Here is a 20,246-nt window from a genome sequence, read left to right as displayed (position 1 = left end):
CTACTATTTATATTCTATTCAGGGTTACCGCCTCGTTAAAAAAAAAAATACTAGATTTTAGTGAATTCTCAGTGGCTTTAGTGATTTTTTTTAATAATCCAGTGATTTATGTGCTGATTTAGTATTATTTTTTTTGTTTAGGCTATATAAAAATCACTAGAAATAGTGATAAATCAAAAGGGGTGAACTAGAACCCTCGTCTACCGTGTCTTATAACGTCGGGGTGACATTCCGTGAGTGCATACCTGGCCGCGTAGCCAGTGGCGTGGCTCAGATTTCTGCTTATGTTGCTATTGCTATTACGGATACACAATTATGATTTTCAATGCCTAAAAGATGTACTAAAGTGAGGCATAGTATAATTCAAACATTTTTATTATAATAAATATAACTCAACGTAACAGCAAGTCGGACCAAAGCAGAAAAGATGGTAGAAAAAGCTAGAAAAAAAATTAAACGCTGAAAAAATATATAAACAAATACAAATCAGATGATAAGAAAAATTATTCTATAAGAAAACTTTTCGATAATATTACCAATTGCCTAAAAATTTTTAAATACCATTTTTAATTTGTTATACACTTTCAGCTTGACGAACAGAACCTATGTCTGCTCATGTTTAGTCAAAGACTAAAATAATTATAACGGTGTTGTACCTTAATGTTAAAAAGTGGGCTTCAGTTCCATTAGCTTGTTCTTGTGACACATTTTCTTAAGCAAAGCACATTATTGTGGATTTTGCAGAGACGAATGATCTTGTTTCTGGAGAGGCAAGTAATCTCGCCTTTTCAAAACCATACCAACATATATCAAACTATCGTATTCCAGTAAAAAGAACGCAAAATCTAATTGGCCCTTTTGTATGAAGTTTTTAGAGAATAAAGTAAACTGTGTATCATGACCAAGGGCGTATCCAGGAATTTTGTTTCGTGAGGAGGGTTTACAAAAACCCTTAACAAACGCATCAGAAATCTGTTTATCTGGACTTTTGTTACGTTTTTACGACTTGCACAAAAATTTTTGGGGGAGGGCTTTAAAACTGGTACCCCTCCCCCCTCTGGATACAGCCTTGGTCACAACATTCTTTTTCTCCGCTTCTGTGTACAATTTCTATCCGAATCTAATTGTGGCTTTGAACGTTTAAGATATTCTATCTAGAATATCATTCTTTTTTCCGTTATTTAATTTAATTTAATGTTTTTCCTGTTTAATTTTCTTGATTTTCTTGATTAGATCAATTTTTCGATGGATTACAGTCAAGAATTTAAACACCATGCACTTCGATGAAGATACGCGAGGTGATACTCCCATGAATCTCCTTCGAGGAATTAAATACGGAACAGAGAGCTATCATGTTTTATTCAAACGCTTATGCAGGTATAATAAACGTCAATTTATACATTTATTCAAAAAGTATGGAGAACTCATAAGAGCAGAAACTGGCACCCATCTTAAAAAATAAAATCATCAGCGCCATCTAGAATTTTACTGTTTAGCCCCTTTTCTTTGTCTACTCTAAACTGTTACATACAGGCCCAGAATGTAACGAGGGTAAAAAATAGCATAATTCGGTCACGAATATTCCTACCACCTGGAAGTCAACAAGGCTGCTTAGCTTGCCTGAATTGTCCCAAGGGGACCTAGCTCTAGTTTGTGCAGACTTGATTTTGATAAAATAATTGTTGAAAACAAGAAAAAGGCTGGTTTCTTGCCACTTGCAGACAATTTTCAGCTTTGATCGTATATTATTGTACATCAATTGTGTAAATTACAATAATTATAAGTTATATACAATTATAATTATAAATAATAAGTCACTTAGTCTCCAACCTTTTAGTGGCAGTAGTAGTTTTTGATCTCTACCTTCTCATGCTGTATTGATGAAAATCCAATTCTTATTAGTTTCCCATTTTCTTTGCGTATGGGTGTAGTTACATAGAATGCTTAAAGCCTACACAATAAAAAATGAACATAGAAATTTTATGTTAGTTTTGTCACCTAAGTTAGAAAGTTAAGTGCTAAGTTGAAACTTGAAACGAATAAAAATTATTTTTACGCAGTTTATGCAACATGTATCTACAAAACTGGCTCAACAAATAAACTGACTAATGATGTTTCTTTATATTTGCAGTTTTATAAAGAGCTATTGCTTTACTGAAAACTATTAAATACTGCTTAAAACAATAAAAAAATATAAAAAAAACTGCTGAAAGTTAAGAGCGAAGTTGAACCTTTAAACGAACAAAACTTATTGCTTCGCAGTTTATGCAACATGCATCTATAAAACTAGCTTAAATAAACTGACTAATAATGCTTCTTAATATGTGTAGATTCTTGAAAAGCTAGCACTTTACTGAAAACTGACCTTGCTTGAATTTTTATAGATGATTTAAGTTGTATATTAAATTGTATACCTGTAAATTTATCGAGGTCATGGCTTATAAAAGACCAGCGAGTACATGGGCGCCCATAAGCGACATTCCAGGGGAGGGTTTACCTGGTCTAAATGGCACTTTTAATGCTATATAATTGAAATCTCAAAACAAAAATATAAGAAATGAGGCAGAATCACTCAGCCAGGAGGGGACTAGCGCGAGCGCCCCTCCTGCCCCCCCCCCCGTATGGGAGCCCATGAGTGAGTATAAATTAGTCTTTCATTTTCTGCAGGCTACTTAAGGGCCTTTCTGCTCCTTAGAGAAGCTATTTTTTTTTTTTTTTTTTTTTTTTGATATTGTTTTTTTAGGAAAGTTCTACTTTTTCTGAAGACTATAAATATAGGAAAATACTACGTGCAAGTTTATTTGAACTGGTTTTATAGATATATTTTGCATAAACTGTGCAGCCATAATTTTTTTCCATTTCAAGTTTCAACTTCGTTTTTCACTTCCATCATATATTCTTTTTAATTAATATTTTTTTTAAGATTTATTTTCCAAGCTTTGTTTCAAAATGGGTTTTTACTGATGGATAAACGTCCAACAAATTCAAATCAAATCAAATTCCGAATCAAATTCAAATGATTTTTCTTTTCCTTAGACAGTTTTTTTTTTCGAATCGCGTATTTTAGTTTTCAAATTGTGTGGCCTCTTTAAACTTTACATGGTATGTTAATGAAACAGTTCGTGGTAACGAACTGTAAGTAAGGAGTGACCCGGCTCAATAGTACTCTAAAAAACGGAATTTTAATACCAATAGAGACACCAAAAGAATCGAATTTTTATTTTGATCAAATATATAAGTTTCATCAAGTTTAGTCTTACCCATCAAAATTTACGAGCCTGAGAAAATTTGCCTTATTTTTGAAAAAAGTTACGTGTGACGATCTTTCCATGGAGGATTTTTTCATGGGGGGAGGGAACTTCCCATGAAGGAGGCACCGGAATTTCCAGCATTATTTAAAAAAAAATCAAAATTAAATAAAAAAAACATGTTTTTTCAACTGAAAGTAAGGAGCAACATTAAAAATTAAAACGAACAGAAATTATTACGTATATGAAGGAGTTTGCCCTCTTCTCAATAACTCAATCCTTACGCTAAAGTTTTTTTTAGCACTTTCAAAAGAGCCATTTATTCTAATTAAACGGGCTTTGTGATTCAGGTGTCATTCTTAAAGAATTGGAACAAAATTTGAACTTTAGCGTAAAGAGCGAGGTATTGACGAGCGGGCGAACCCCCTCATATACGTAATAATTTCCGTTCGTTTTAGGCTTTAATATTGATCATTACTTTCAGTTGAAAAAACTTTTCTTTATTTAATTTAAATTAGAGGCTGAATATGAGATCAGAATGCATGAGACTACGCTTGCCGCCTGTTTTCTTAAAGATAATAATTTTATTTAATTAGAAAAATATTGTATCCTCAAATTTAGTTTCATTAAATGGTATATAGCGGATTTGATCTATTAAAGTTCGTTTTCATACTTTTATCTTCGAATTTTTTATAGTTCTCAGATCGTCTTGGACACTTTTTGTTTAGAGAACTCTTTAATAAATACCACTTCGAAATTTCGTGAAATGACCAAGGTTTTTTGCTGAATTTCAATTATTTACAATTTTTGTTTACACAATTCTATAAAAATGTCATTATAAAACTTTCATGAAATTGTGCCCCTTTTTTCTGATTGGAATTTTCATTTTTTGAATGTCATTCCATTCACGTGTCACCTAAGTTCTTAATATCCGCTTGTTCTGTAGCTCTTTTCTAAAACGATTGCCAAGATATTTTTTGATGATTAATTATATGGAAAGTTTTAATTGGACGTGGTTATTCAGAAAACGTCCAACATAAATGAGCCCTGAACTATGAATTTTTGTTTAAATGCATGAACTGCAAAAACAAGTTAATTACACTTATACGCTTGGCCTAAAAGAATTTTGATTAAGTATTGCTATATGAATATTCAACTTGAATGAAAGAATAGGGGTTGAAAAAGGGGAGTCGTAACCTCCTTCAAACTTAGTAGAGTCTTTGATCAAACGTCTCGTAGTAACAAACCGTAAGTTCAGAGTGACCCTTTGACAAAAGAAACCAATACTGTAAAAAGTGAAGTTCTGATTATAATATACGAAACAACAAAATGTGTTATTCATGCTGACTGTACGTGAATACGTAAAATTTGTTAACATTAAAGGTACTTATCATTGATGTTAGCTCACGAAACTTGGTATAATTTTGGAAACAGGAATGAAATTCCCCAAAATATTGGTTCAATATTGATGGAAATTGTGAAATGAATTTCAACATGTACGAGAGGGTTGAAGTCACTATTTAAAAGATGGGAAATTTCTCATTTCTTATGAATTGGATGAACGTCTAGATGATTACGAGTTTACCGTCTGATCTACCTTCATTAGGAAGAATATATACACGCACACACATTGGCGGCGCGTCCACTAGGCAAACTAGGCGGCCGCCTAGGGCGGCAACCTGGGGAGGGCGGCAAAAATGGAAAAATTAGAAAAAAATGATTTCAGAATAAAATTTTATGAATGTTAGCTTGATTTACGTTTTACAGGTCAACTTGCTGATTCATACTGCATGAGAGACGTGAGTGACAGACGATACTCGACAGTGTCGGTTGTGCGCTGAGGAAGGAGAAGAGGCGCGGATCGGTACTGTGCTATATGCGGGGATTAGGAAGCAGGGAGGGGCGCAACCGCCACCGCGTACTCTCAGAGTAGCCGCGTGACCATGAAGGCTACGAAGTTCTTTGCTTTTGTTCAAGAAATTTATGTTTATTTTTCTGCTTCAACACAACGTTGAAGTACTTATAAAAAACATGTAAATAACTTTAGGCTCAAGTCCCTTAGTTAAACCAGATGGAAAAATTAAATATATATTGTCCTACCTCTTCGGTATCAACTGGGTGATGCTCATAATGCTTTAATGGACATTTATGAAGACCGTTTTTTAAGTTGTGTTTTATTTATGTGTTTATATTGAATAAAGTCAAAGTTCAAAAGTTAAATGGGTAAACAGGTAACTACTCGCGAGTGCAAGCTTTAAAACTCGCAAAAACATAGAAAAATTAAATTTTATTGTAAGTGTAGTTTAATGGCACAGTATACTTTTTGAAATCAACATAACAAGTAAGCAGTTACAATCCGATCAATTTGATTTGACTGCTGCCAAAGATAAACTAAGAAAAACTAAATTGTACTTACAAAGGTTACGTTGCGACGATGGCTTTGGAAGTATTCTAGTTGACGCCAGAGGAGTGGCAGAGGAGCTAAACATTCAACCAACAGTTGAAACAAAAGCTAGGTTGGAAAAGAAGAAAAATAACAGTTTGATTACGAAGCGGATGATGAACCTTTGGTATCCCCTCAAGAACACTTCAAAGTCAATTTCCATTTTGTCAGTCTCGATACTGCAATTTCTTCTCGGTATAATAGGTTTTAAAAGTTAGAAGAAATTACCTCCATATTCAGATCTCTCTGCAACATATCCAAGGAAATGCTGGAACAACAAAGTCCTTGATGGACGATTCTATGAATTTACAACATTTCCTCTTAAACAAAGAAGCTAAAGACATTGAAAGCCACAAGCTTTGCAATTAAGTTCAAGCCATTGCAACGAGAGCACCCAAGAACGCAAATCCAGAAGATGTCCTTAACTTAATAATAAGCAATGGCCTTAAAGATTGTGCCCCAAATTTGTCCGTGGCTTTGCGGATTTTGCTGACTCTGCCTGTGTCTGTTGCTAGTGGTTAGCGTAGTTTTTCAAAAATAAAATAAATTAAAACTTATATTCGATCCACCATGACGCAAGAAAGGCTTCAAGAACTATCCACTCTATCAGTTGAACAAGACTTGGCAAAAGACATTGACTTGAACGAACTGGTGACTTCTTTCACAAAGATGAAATTAATAAAAATTAAATTGTGAACTCTAGACCTTCTCTGTTAACTTTTCCCTATAATCTATGTAAACTTTTAGAATTAAAGTTATCTCTTCTGCAAAATTATCGGTTTTCTTTGATAAGTTCCTGTTATGTACCTAATGAAATAAATAATCTGACACTAAGGGTTTCAAGTATAATTATCTATCATAATTATGGCTGTACTAGTAGCCACACAGGTTAGATTTTCCTTGTTAAGTATTCTTTATATTGTTTATATTTGCATATTAAATTTGTGATTGTATGTGTAAATTAATGTAACAGTCTCGTTAAAGTGCCAAAAAAAAATGCGTAAGAAGTGGTGATTTTGGGTAAGGGTTCAATTGAGGTGGAAAATGGAAACAAAAATCTTATTGTGTGGGGGGACGGCGCAAATATATATATATATATATATATATATATATATATATATATATATATATATATATATATATATATATATATATATATATATATATAAGAACTTGTTTTTTTTTTCATTTAATATGTGCATAAAATGGAAAGATCCAATATGATTATCTGACGGAATAGTTTGTAGTGGAAAAAACAGAATCGCCCCCCACGTCCCGTTTTTTTTTTTCAGCATCCAAGCGAAGCCCATTGGCTAGAACACAGAACTAAATGTGCTACAAATTCCCAGTTCTAGGCGTATCCCTCTCGGAAAATTTCCCCATGCGGACAATTCCCAACGGAAAATTCACCAAGTAAAATTATTCTCGCAGGAAATTCCCCCCGGAAAACTCTACCTGGAAACCCCCCCCCCCGGAAGAACACCCTTTGCAAATTTATACCTTAAAATCCTCCCCCCCCTCCCCCACAAAAAGAATGAAGAAAAGAAGGGATTTCGGGGTATTCTACCTATATTTCAAAATATAGGCAGAATATATGGTGTAGATTATCCTAATATTTATTTTTACATCTTCATTTTTTAAATTATTTTTCATTTCTGGGGGATTGGTCATCATAGCAGGGGAAAATAAAAGTTAAAGAAAAGAATATGAAAATATGAAATTAGTCGCAACTGAAGAAGGGTTGCGCTGTGATGTAAGTGCACATAGATACAGACTGAGACTAAGAAGTACGACTCATTACTTTCCGTGGACTTAGATTCGTATCGACATCTATATTACATGATACCAGTTTACCCCTTGCGATCGAGAACGCCGCCAGTAGGCCTTCATCAGAAGGTTTTTCTGTCTGAAGCACCTATAAGGGTTTAATTTTTCTTTATTTTTTGGATTCAAACTCTGATTCAGAATCAAGCAAATTTAAAATGAACAGAACTCCTTCTTCCAAACCACTGTATATATAATTAGTCCACACCTATTATATATACAGTGTTCCAAACAAGCAAATAGTTAAGTAAAGAAAGTTTTCAAAAAGTCATCAAGCCCAGTCCACACAAAATATTGGGTGTCTATTGGTCCTCTAAGCGTACATCTGAAGGTTTCAAACCTTCAGATCTGAAGGTAAATTACCTTTAAGGTTTTTTTTTTAATTTCCCGTGGACTTGTTCTGGTTCGGACATCTAAAGTACATTATACCAGTTCACCCCTTACGGTCGAGAACGCGTCCAATAGGTGGACATCAGACGGTTTTTCCGTCTGAAGTACCTTTAAGGTTTTTTTTTTAACTTTTATTTCGTCAACATGGAGTCAAACTCTAATTCAGAACCAAGAAATTTAAGAAATTAAAAAATTTTTTATTACCTTTAAGATTTTTTTTTTAATTTCCCGTGGACTTGTTCTGGTCCGGACATCTAAAGTACATTATACCAGTTCACCCCTTACGGTCGAGAACGCGTCCAATAGGTGCACATAAGACGGTTTTACCGGCTGAAGTACCTTTAAGGTTTTTTTCGTCAACATGGAGTCAAACTCTAATTCAGAACCAAGAAATTTAAGATGGACAGAAAGCAAATTAGTTACTAAGCATGCAAACTAGTTTCTTTAAACTTTGTATTCCCTCTGCTATGATGACGCGACCCCAGGCCCAAAAATACGAAAAGAAACATTAAAAGAACTGAAATATAAAAACAATACCTTTAGAATATTCTGCACAACAAATTCTACCTGTATTTTGGAATATAGATAGAATATTTTAGAATCTTTTTTTTCAATATTTTCATTTGTCTTACTTTCCCTTCGGCTGCTCAATTTTACACACAGGGAAAACTGTCCTGGGAGGAATTTTCCAGGGGGATATTTTTCTTGGGGGTGGGGTACGCCGGACACCACCATTCCCAGTGTATATAAAGGTTACAGTTTACATTACTTTTATATTTTTGTTAACAGCATAACTAATATTTGTTCATAATAATATAACTAATACAAATAAACAAGTAAAATAATATAAACACTAAAACAAATACAATTTCAATTAATACAATAATTAATAATACAAATATCCTAATGAAAACAGTATTGTATAATGTTAATTACTCAAAGGAATATGAATTTATTAACATACATTAATTATCAGGAAACATGGAAAAATTACTACTCTTTAGTGCAATTTTATGAAATGTAAAAAAAAATCTAATCTTTGGGTTTTATTCTTTATTTTACGAAAGACGAGTCCCCGTTAAATAAACTACCTAAAGTTTATATGTCCAAAATATGACCGTCCAGGGCGTATCCAAGAATTTTGTTTGGGGGGGGGGGCGTACACAAAAAACGGATCAAAACTTGTTTATTTGCATTTTTTTACGTTGTTACTGGTCTGAAAAAATTTCGGAATGGGGAGTTATACCCTGTACCCCCCCCCCTCGGATACTCCCTTGTTGACCCTGTTTCTAAATTTGGTTTTAATTTTATAGCTATGCAGGCCTTCATTGTGTGGTCATTAAGGGATACAGCAAGTCAGCTGGCTATCAGCCCGGTGTTAGGTTTGAGGATTCCAGATTTAGGAATTCTTGGAATGCTGTCTATGTAGCTGGAGCTTGGAGATTTGTCCAGTGTAATTGGGGAGCCCGTCATCTTGTTAATGCTAAAGAAGTACCGAAGCCAGGATCCAAATCGAAGTCGGACAGTTTAAGGTATCCAACTACTGAAATTGATTTTACTAAAGTGAGAAGTTTATTTTCGTTTCTGATGTTCTGTACTTCATTTGAGAAAGCAATGAAAATTACCTTGCGGTAAATAATATATAAAGGATAGAAAAAAAAACTTGGTGCTTGTCTGTTAAACGGAACGCACTCAATAACTATGCTATGTAAGACCCAACAGAGACCAGTTTCCCTTCCTGGATCGGTTATTATTTGCTTATTTTTAGTGACAAAAACTACGATGTGTGTAAATTTTTATTAAATATTTAATATATAGAGGTTAGGGGTTAGGTCTTAAGCCCTCAAAAGACTGGATCGTCATTTCCTTTCTATTGAGAGCAATTTATATTTCGAATAGTGTCTTTTTTAATTTGTCAAAACATCAACAAAAAACAAGAAGAAAATCACTAAATTACACAAAGCTACTGGAAAGAAAAACAAATTCTTAGAATAATAACATTATTGACTTTTAATTTAACTTTAAATTTAACTATTTTAAGTGATACTTTTATTCACTAAACCTTTTCTTTTAGGTAAGGCCAGGTTCGGTTATATATATTTGAAATCTTAAATTATATAATTCTAATCTAAAATATATAATTTGAATATATTTATATATTTGAAATCAGCATAAAAAGCCGATTCGTTTTTTGTTGGTATCAAAATTCTGTTTTTAGAGTTTCAGTTACTACTAAGCCTTACTTACAGTTCGTTACCACGAACTGTTTCATGAATGCAGCTAAAAAAAGTGAAGAAACCGATGGACGTTGATGGAAATGAAATTCCTTTTCATCAAAATGAAAATAAAGGAAATATGACGAAAACTTAAGCTACTTGTCTTTAACTGCACCATCATAATTTAAAAAAAATAAAAGGGTACTTGTCTGTTAAACGGAACGCACTCAAGAATTATGCTATGTAAGATCTAACAGAAACTGGTTTCCCTTCCTGGATCGGTTATGATTTTCTTGTTGTTAGTGAGAAAACTACGATGTATGTATATTTTTATTAAATATTTAATATATAGAGGGGGTTACGGGTTAGGTAAGGCCAGGTTGGGTTAGGTATATTTAATATAATGCGTTCTACACGGCCTGCTGCCAAAATTCTTTTCCATTGTTTCCATAATTTTATTTCTAAAGTATTATATTATCATAATTTTTTGGTATATTTCATTAGGATTTACCTAACTTCACTTATCGAGTGCGTTCCGTTTAATAAACAAGCAACAAAAACTGAGTACTAACTATTGAAAGTCGTGCTAACCATTATTTACACCATAACCATATTGACTATGACAGACACGATCAAGATAAAATATGGCCAAGTTACATTGAACTCACAAGTGCTCGAGTGGAGCCTTGTTAATCCCTTGTCTCCCTTCAGATAGAAGAGAAGGACTCTCAATCATATGATTGGTTCTAAGCATGTATACAGGCAGAAAAGAGCTATCTGAGCTTTTTATTTAGAAAACTTCACGCTTTACTCATTGTAACCTATGTTTAGACTCATAGGTTAACTCAGTTTTGACGCCTATGTGTTGGGGAGAATGAGGAGTGGCAGCATCTCAATGTATTTTAGGTTACCCTTTTTCCTTTGGACTAACCCCAGAGGGATTCCTACTAACTCCTCTATGTAGGAATCTACACATTTTGAGGCTAATGCATGTCATCTCATATTATTGATCTTTTTTTTTCATACAGTAAATCACTTTTAAGTTGCCCAATCCGAGTTATTTGTTTTGAATCTTCTGGATACGATGAATATAATCCATCATCAATACTTCCATGTCTAAATTATAAAAATATACCAACTGTTAAGGAGGATGTCAGTTGACCTGGGAGGAGGTCGGGTAGGGGTATGGTAACATTTTTTTTGTGTAACAAAGAATAACTTTATGCTATAATCTCTTGTTTCATGTTCTATAAATGATTTCTAATTTTTCTAATGAGAACTTTGAGATCTAGTTTAGCTGTAAAAATTAGTAAATTGAAATAGCAATCAAGCAGAACTATTGCAAGTCGCGAAAAATCTTATTCCTGCCCAGCCTTTCCGTAAAACATAAACGAAATATTTAAAATAAAGAGAGGAAATAAAATCTCTTATTTTATTTTGGTATTTTGCCAAAATCCTATCCTCACTCATAAGTAACTTACATTGTCGCTCCAAAACTTGTCTAAAATCTGTCACATTATTTATTGAAATTTTGTGTGGAACTTCTTAAGAGAATTCCGGCGGGAGTTAATTTCTTTCACATGCCTCACAAATATTTGACGCTAAACTTGATCCTTGCTCCTTTTGATACAACTCTCCTTAGGAGCTTGGAGCTTAGGAGCATATATATATATATATATATATATATATATATATATATATATATATATATATATATATATATATATATATATATATATATATATATACTACTACTAACAACTCACCGCAGCACCAAGCCGCCTGAGGCCAACACAGCTCCGCACGATCCTCCTCTACCCCAATCAATTCAAAGCCTCCCTTTTTACATCCGCCCACGAAGTTCCCATTTACTTTAAATCTTTCTTTACGACGTCCTCCCACCCCAGACGGGGACGACCTGCTTTCCGTTTAGCCCTAGTTGGTTGGCTGAAAAGAACAATCTTCGGCAATCTGTCATCCTTCATCCTCACAACGTGCTTTAGCCATCTCAACATTTCTGTTATTATAGCCCTAGCGAGCGGTATTAAATCGCATTTTTTATACAGCCTTTCGTTTTAAATACGGTCAGTCAGCTGGATGCTCAGAACAATCCTTAAACAATTATTATAGAAAACATCTATCAAATCTTCATCTGCTTTTCTAAGTGCCAATGCTTCGGAGCCATATTTGACCACTGTCATCACTGTAGCTTCTAATATTCTAATCTTGGTTTGCAGACTTATATTCCTATTCTTCCAGACTTTTTTTAACTGTGAAAAAACACCATGATCCTTGGCTATTCTATTTTTAACATCTTCACTGCTCCCACCATCTTTACTAATAATACTACCAACGTAAGTGAAGCTGCCCACCTGATCAGTCTTTTCGTTACCCAAAGTCACCTTTTCATCTTCACTTATTCCTAGCCTTAACGACTTAGTCTTCTAAACATTAATTTTCAAACCTATTCTAGCAACCTGAACTTGTAATATCTATAAAATATCATTTATTTTTGTACACACTGTCTTCTAGAATGCTTAACTCAACAGTATAATCTAAGCTCTGGAGGCTTTTTCCTCTTCATTGGACTTTGTGGTACATCACTGCCTTTTCTGCGCTTCGTAAACAAAGTCCATCAAAATAATTCATATAAAGGGGGATAGAACACAGCCCTGCTTAACTCCTGATTTAATACAAAACCAGCTGCTAACCTCATTTCCTACCTTAACCGCAGCAGTGTTATTCTCGTACATAGCACTAATCACTTTAATGTATTTGTCTGGTATACCATACAAGGATAAAACCTTTACTAAAACTCTTCTTTCAACAGAATCGAACGCTTGCTCATAATCTATAAAACTGAGGACCAAAGGTGTTTGAAAACTCAGGCACTTCTCAATTATTAGCCTAAGAGCGAAAATTTGGTCGACACATTCTCTACCTTTTCTAAAACTGCACTGCTCTTCTCTTAAAACTTTGTCTACAGCATCTCTCAGTCTAAAAAGCATCATATTACTAAGTAATTTACTACTTACATAGATCAGACTAATGCCTCAATAATTACCTCACTCACTTTTATCACCTTTCTTATAAAGTGGCTTAATTAAGGTTTTCCTATAGTCATTCAGTACCTCTGCTTTTTCGAAAATCATATCCAAAATCTTCAATAACTTATTTCTAACCTCAGCGCCACCATATTTAAGAAACTCATTTACCACCCTATCAGCACCTGGAGCCTTATTATTCTTTAATTCTTTTAATACTGTTGCTAATTCCTCCTCACAAAACAAATTTTCCTTCACATCCAAAGTATCACAAGCTTTTTCATTTTCCTCTATATTTTTTCCTGCAACTCTATCTCGGTTAAGTAAATACTCAAAATGTTTGGACCATATCTCTTTAGTTTTTTCCTTATCGCTAATTGCGACCACATTCCTATCTTTAACTGGGATAAGTTCGGATTGACTACTCCCTCTCAATTTGTTCATTTGCCAGTACAATATTTTACTCTTATGCCGTCTAGCTGCATCTTCCAGATCCTCGGCAATTTTACCCATGGCCTCCACATCACGCCTCCTTAGTTCATATTTTAATGCTTTCTCAACCTTCTTTACATTTCTTTAGTTTTCATATGATCTATCAATCAGATAGTTCTTGTACAAGTCCTTTCTCATTTCTGTTAAACATAAAGCTTTTTCACTAATATTCTTAGCTGCAGTTCTAGCTTTCTTCCCTAATACACCTTCACCAACTTCACAAATTATTTTTCTAAAATTATTCCAACCATCTTCCACATTATCAAATTTTAAACTCCCAAGTTTAGCATTCAACTGTTCCTGGAAAGTTTCTCTCAAATTCTCATCCTGGAGTCTACCAACATCATAACTTCCCGGGAGGTAGTTACCCTTCCGATACTTCAGCTTCAAATTAACATTGACACTATTAGATGGTGATCTTTATTTTTAATATTAATAACGGTACTCTTGTATATCTCAGTATTTTCTATTGATACTGCATGTAATCGGTTGTCCATTGCACAATCAATTCGCCCTGCTTTCCTGTCGTCATTTGAACACCTAACTAACTTATGAGCCATTTTAGGATCAAACACTATATTGGTTAAAACTATATCGTTTTACATGCAAAATTGCAAAAGTCTGTATACATTAATGTTTTCTTTTCCTTCACCAAATTTACTGGTGTAGTTCCTACACCAAATGTACCTACACCAAATATATATATATATATATATATATATATATATATATATATATATATATATATATATATATATATATATATATATATATATATATATATATATATGAGAGAGAGAGAGAGAGAGAGAGAGAGAGAGAGAGAGAGAGAGAGAGAGAGAGAGAGAGAGAGAGAGAGAGAGAGAGAGAGAGAGAGAGAGAGAGAGAGAGAGAGAGAGAGAGAGAGAGAGAGAGAGAGAGAGAGAGAGAGAGAGAGGGAGAGAGAGAGAGAGAGAGAGAGAGAGAGAGAGAGCGAGAGAGAGATTTTATATATCTCCTATGTATTGTTGCTGCAAAAAAGTGACAAAAATCTGTCAAAAAATCGTTTATGTGTTTTGGCTGAGTAATAGGTGGTTTAAGGAAGTTTTGGTGAGCGTCAATATTAATAAAAGCTTATTTACCAATTTTGCAAAAATATTTGGTAAATTCGCTGTGGTTGACCACATCTAAAGGAAACATGCTAACCAAACAAAAGTAGTATCATTAGATTCCTTACTTTGTGCTCTTCTTAAATATTATGGTCGCTTTTCTGACAATGCATAACATCCCCCTTATGGTCCTAGATATAACCCTAGAATGTATAACTAAAAGAAAATATCAAAAAAGTGAAATTCTTACTTTATAATATGGAGCTTAGAATTGTTGGATAAAAAATAAATACTCAAAATTTCTATTGTAGTCACTCAGGCGAAGCAGGTAAAGACTACGAGGAAACTGGTTAATAAAAACATATAACGTTTTACGAGATTAAATAAAAAAAAGTTTTTAAACTGAAAGTAAGGAGCGACATTAAAACTTAAAACGAACAGAAATTATTCCGTATATGAAAGGGGCTGTCCCCTCCTCAACGCTTCGGTCTTTACGCTAAAGTTGTTTATTGTTTTAAAAAATAAAGTTGTGAGACAAACTTTAGCGTAAAGAGCAAGGCGTTGTGGAGGGGACAGCCCCTTTTATATACGGAATATTTTCTGTTCGTTTTAATTTTTAATGTCGCTCCTTACTTTGAGTTTAAAAAACTTGTTTTTTTTAATTTAATTTCTGATCGTTTTTTAGTTAATGCAGCTTTTATTTTGGCTCACCGTCATTGAACAAGTAAACAAAATTTGCATAAAAATTTCACTTTTCTTTTGTTAAATGGGTGTCTCTAAATTTGGTTATTACATAATTTACAAATTAACTTAAGTAACTAACTTCTATATTCGTATATTTTTCTTCTAGAAAAAACTACAAAGTTGCAGATTTTTGCAGATATGAGCTTAAAACCTATGTAATAGGGTTTTCTGATACGCTGAATCTGACGGTGTGATTTTCATTAAAATTCTGTCACTTGTAGGGGATGTCTCCCCCATCTTTAAAAAATCGGGTAAATTTTCTCAGGCTCGTAGCCTTTGATGAGTAATACTAAACTTAATAAAATTTATGTATTTAGAATCAGCATTATAAACACATTCTGTTGATACATTTATTGACATCAAAATTCCGTTTTTAAAAGTTTCGATTACTATTGAGCCGTATAGCTTGTTTTTTATTGTTTTTTTTTTATTACGTATATGTTATTACGTATATGAGGGGGTTCTCCCCTTAGTCAAAACCACGCTCTTTACGTTAAAATTTAAAAAAAATTTTTATTCACAAACCCCTAAATCACAAAGGCCGTTTAATTAGAATAGATGGCTCTTTTGAAAGCACTACAAAAAACTGTAGCGTAAAGAGCGAGGTATTGACTTCGGGGAGAACCCCCTCACATATGTTATAATTTCTGTTCGTTTTAAGTTCTAATGTTGCTTCTTACTTTCAGTTGAAAAAACTTGTTTTTTTTATTTAATTTCTGATCGTTTTTTAAATAATGCTTGGAAATCCGGCGCCCCCTTCATAGAAATGTTCCTTACCCCTAAGAAACATCCTCCACGGAAAGATTCTCCAGAGTAAACCCCTCCTCTATCCCCCCCCCCTTCAGAAAAAAATCCTTCCTGAAAATGTCTGTATACTTCCCAATAACCAATAAATAATGCTGGCAAGTCCGGCACCCCCTTCATGGCAATTTCCCTTCCCCCATGAAAACTTCCTTCATGGACAGATCCTCCAACATAGCCCCCGACCCCCCCACTACCAGAAAAAAAACCCTCCTGAAAACTTCTGTATACTTCCCAATAACCAATACTATATGTTAACATTGGGCAAAGTTCATAACTTTTAGCCCTCCCCCTGGGAACTTCGGGGTATTAAGTCATCCTAAAAGACATATTTATCATATTTTCGACCATGCTGAACAAAATGGCTATCTCAAAATATTGATCGGATGACTTTGGGAAAAAATAAGCGTGGGAGGGGGCCTAGTTGCCCTCCAATTTTTTTGGTCACTTAAAAAAGGCAGTAGAACTTTTAATTTCCGTTCGAATGAACCCTCTCACGATATTCCAGGACCTCTGGGTTGATACGATCACCCATGGGGAAAAAAAAACAAATAAACACGCATCCGTGATCTTTCTTCTGGGAAAAAATGCAAAATTCTACATTTTTGTAGATAGGAGCTTGAAACCTCTGCAGTAGGGTTTTCTGATACGCTGAATATGATGGTGTGATTTTCATTAAGGTTCTATAGCTTTTAGGGGGTCTTTCCCTCTTTTTTTGAAAATCAGCCAAATTTTCTCAGGCGTGTATAACTTTTGATGGGTAGCTCTAAACTTGATGAAAGTTATATATTTGAAATCAGCATTTAAATCTGATTCTTTTGATGTATCTATTGGTATCAAAAACCCGTTTTCTAGAGTTTCGGTTACCATTGAGCCGGGTCGCTCCTTACTTACAGTTCGTTACCACGAACTGTTTGATACAATACAACGGAGAAAAATATTATTAGAGCTATATCTGGGAACATCAATGGGGAGGGGATGGGGCATAAAAAGCGAACATGATATTTGGAAACAGTGGCGGATCCAGGATTTTTTTAAGGGGGGTGCAAAATAGGTAGATCCGATAAACTTGCGTTAGGAGCAAGTTTAATTAACGCAAAATTGCGTTAAATGAGTAAATTACACTACTTTAGACTATGTTAGGTGGATGCGCCCCCTCGCCCCTCCCCTGGATCTGCCTCTGTTTGGAGAGAGTACAAAACAAGCTGTCTAATGATGATACCCTTATTTTATTAGCATGCTTAATTTAGATGTGGTCAACAACAGCAAATTTACCAAATAAATGACTTTTGATGCAACTGCGTTCGAGTGAGTCACAACCTTTTTTACAAGTATAGCCTACTCTCTGTTTTTCTGTGACCAAAGTCCAATGACCCTCTTGTCTCATTGGCTCTTGGATTGATTGCAATTTTATTTTAATTCAAGTTTTATTTTGTCTGTGTAGAGTTTTTTATTTTAGCATTTTAGCGTTTAATGTCAGGTTCATTCTTTTTTTCTTCCTCTTTATCTTGCTCCGCTGTTTCATGTTTTCTTCATGAGCGGGTAATAAATGATTATTTGATACACAAATTTAATTTTCATGGTCTTAAAAATTATATTTTTGTAATTAAACTTGACTATGTAACAAAGAATAAAAATTAAAATAAATGAAGGTCGAGAATGTTTTTTTTTAAGGCCAAAGAAAAAACTGGACAAAACAAGACGAATATCTGGGAAGGAGAATCACTTCCCTTCTTCAGCGCTATAAGAGAAAGTTACAAGAAAAACATGCTCACAATTTCTTAACAAATGTGAACGAAACAAACAATGACAAACTGACAACAAAAAACAACACAGGAAACAAAAAAAACTAACAAACAAGGTAAAACCAAATGGTAAGAATTAAAAAACCTATAGAACACAAAAAAAAAAAAAAAAAAAAAAAAAAAAAGTTTGAGTTTAATATTAGACAATTGGCAATGAAACTAGTCAGCATCGCTTCTTTCCGTAGGTTATTTTCTGTAGCATGTTGCTAGTAACAGTTTAATTTGATCGTAGAAAAGAGCCTAAAAAAGAAAGTGACGTCGAATGACGTCACTGTTATATTTTTATTTATATAAATTCATTACTATTCTTCAGTTCCTTTGCCTGTACTATCATTGATTTATGAATTAATGTTAATAAATAATTTATGTATTAAATTTATATTTAATCCCCTTTTTTAATGGTTTGATTCTTTTAAACTTAAAATTCACGCCAATTCACGAAAATTTAGGGGGGGGTGACAATTCTGTTGTTTTTTCAATTTGTTTTTAGTAAAATACCGACAAAAGTATTTCTTAAACGAAAATTCCAAAAGGTAGTTTCAAAATCTAGGAGAGGCAAAACATATATTAAAAAAAGGATATTAACTCTCCTGAGTTTAAACGTTTACTTTTACTGTATATCCTTTTTTAACCGCTTCAAAATTTTTAATGGTTTGGTTCTTTTAAAGATGGGTTGCTTGTTTTCAAGGGGTTGTTTCTCGTCATTAAACATGAATTTTGCGAGAAAAGATTGTATTTTTCTAGGAAAAGTTTGACTTGCTTCTCTGAGCTTGTTTTAAAGTACTCATTACTATTTAATGTATCCTAATCCATTCCAATTTATCTAATAGCAAGAAATAGCATAAATAAAGACTAACTACTTGTGCAGCATTTGTGTGCATTTTTTTTATTGACGTGGATTAATTACTTAAAAACCAACTGCTGTATAATAAAAGCATTATAAAAAAGCATTGCAGCAAAACCAACTGCTGTAAAGATTTGTTCGGGGATTCATCAGGATCTTTTAAAGCCTTTTTATAGCTGGACTGTTTCTAGGTATGAATATGACGATCATTACTTTTTGACGGATCCAAAAGAATTTATATACGAGTTTTACCCTCTTCAGTCTGAATGGCAATTGCTGAAACAATCCATCACTCTTCAGGAATTTGAACAGCTTCCGTTCGTTCGTTCGCTATTTTTTCGCTACGGCCTTTACTTTCCGGAAGAACACACCAAAGCTGTTATGGTGACAGACTCCACAGGTAAATCCAAGATTACTTTTCAATTACCAAGTTCGGAAAATATAATTTTTAAATCTAAATCTAAGTGTAACTAAGCTCTCAGATACGTTGTGGAACTACACGATATTGTATAACAGTTTTGTCTGGATAAGTGCTTTTTTTTTCACCTATATAAACAACAACTTTGGCTTAATGGATTCTATTTTCCTTTAAGATGGATTCTATTTTTTTTTCCTCTATTGTCGTTTTTCATCTTTTTATGTTATTTTATAGCAAGGTTCAACAGTTTAAGCTAATATTTTGCATTTTTTTTCTAGTTTATTTTTCCATTGATAAAGGCTTCTGGGTTCGAAATCTTCAAACTTCTATTATTGTGTGTATTTTTGACTAAGTTGTTTCGCTGTTTCTTTTCTCGCTACGGTCTATACTTTGTGAAAGAAGATAGAAAAACTATTATGGCCACATATACTGTTAGTCAGAGTAAATCCAAAATCGCTTAGCAATTATAAAGTAAAAAAAAAAAAAAAATCAAATTGAAGTATAACTAAGTGTTGTATTTGTACTGTCGGGTTAGATTTTCTTTGTAATAAACGACGGTTTTAGCTTATTAGAGGCTGGTTTTTAACATTTTTTAATAACATGCTGTGGTATTGTATGTAGTATTGTGTGGTATTGTATATTGTATGGTATTGTATGTGGTATGTGGTAATGCTGTGGTATTTTCCAGCATGTTTTAATGTACCAACGGCAGTAAGGGTAGTAAACAACCTCATTATTTGAATAGGCCGAGTGGAAAATTTTTTGGTGTGGAATTTTTTGGTACAATACAAATTTTCTTATATTTTAGTTTTACTTTCCTCTTTCTTACTAGGATATCTGTTCAAGCTTTAGTTTATCGAAATTTTCTTCTTGTTACGACACAATTTCA

At 33.6% G+C, this 20,246-nt stretch overlaps 1 protein-coding gene across 2 annotated transcripts in view; it reads left to right on the top strand.

Moving 5' to 3' along the window:
- Hil (peptidase hillarin) overlaps positions 1 to 20,246 on the top strand; it is a 135,038-nt gene that overhangs the window by 90,547 nt on the left and 24,245 nt on the right. For both annotated transcript variants that reach the window (XM_089100811.1, XM_089100812.1), the window contains 3 exons: positions 1,234 to 1,377; positions 9,219 to 9,437; positions 19,131 to 19,339. In XM_089100811.1, coding sequence (XP_088956937.1) covers positions 1,234 to 1,377; positions 9,219 to 9,437; positions 19,131 to 19,339 — 572 coding nt within the window. The remainder of the gene's footprint in view (positions 1 to 1,233; positions 1,378 to 9,218; positions 9,438 to 19,130; positions 19,340 to 20,246) is intronic.

Source organism: Artemia sp. Qi Xiang Cuo, chromosome 14, assembly GCF_049724085.1.
Source record: "Artemia sp. Qi Xiang Cuo chromosome 14, ASM4972408v1, whole genome shotgun sequence".
Lineage (NCBI taxonomy): Eukaryota > Metazoa > Arthropoda > Branchiopoda > Anostraca > Artemiidae > Artemia > Artemia sp. Qi Xiang Cuo.
This window is presented reverse-complemented; position numbering and strand designations above follow the sequence as displayed.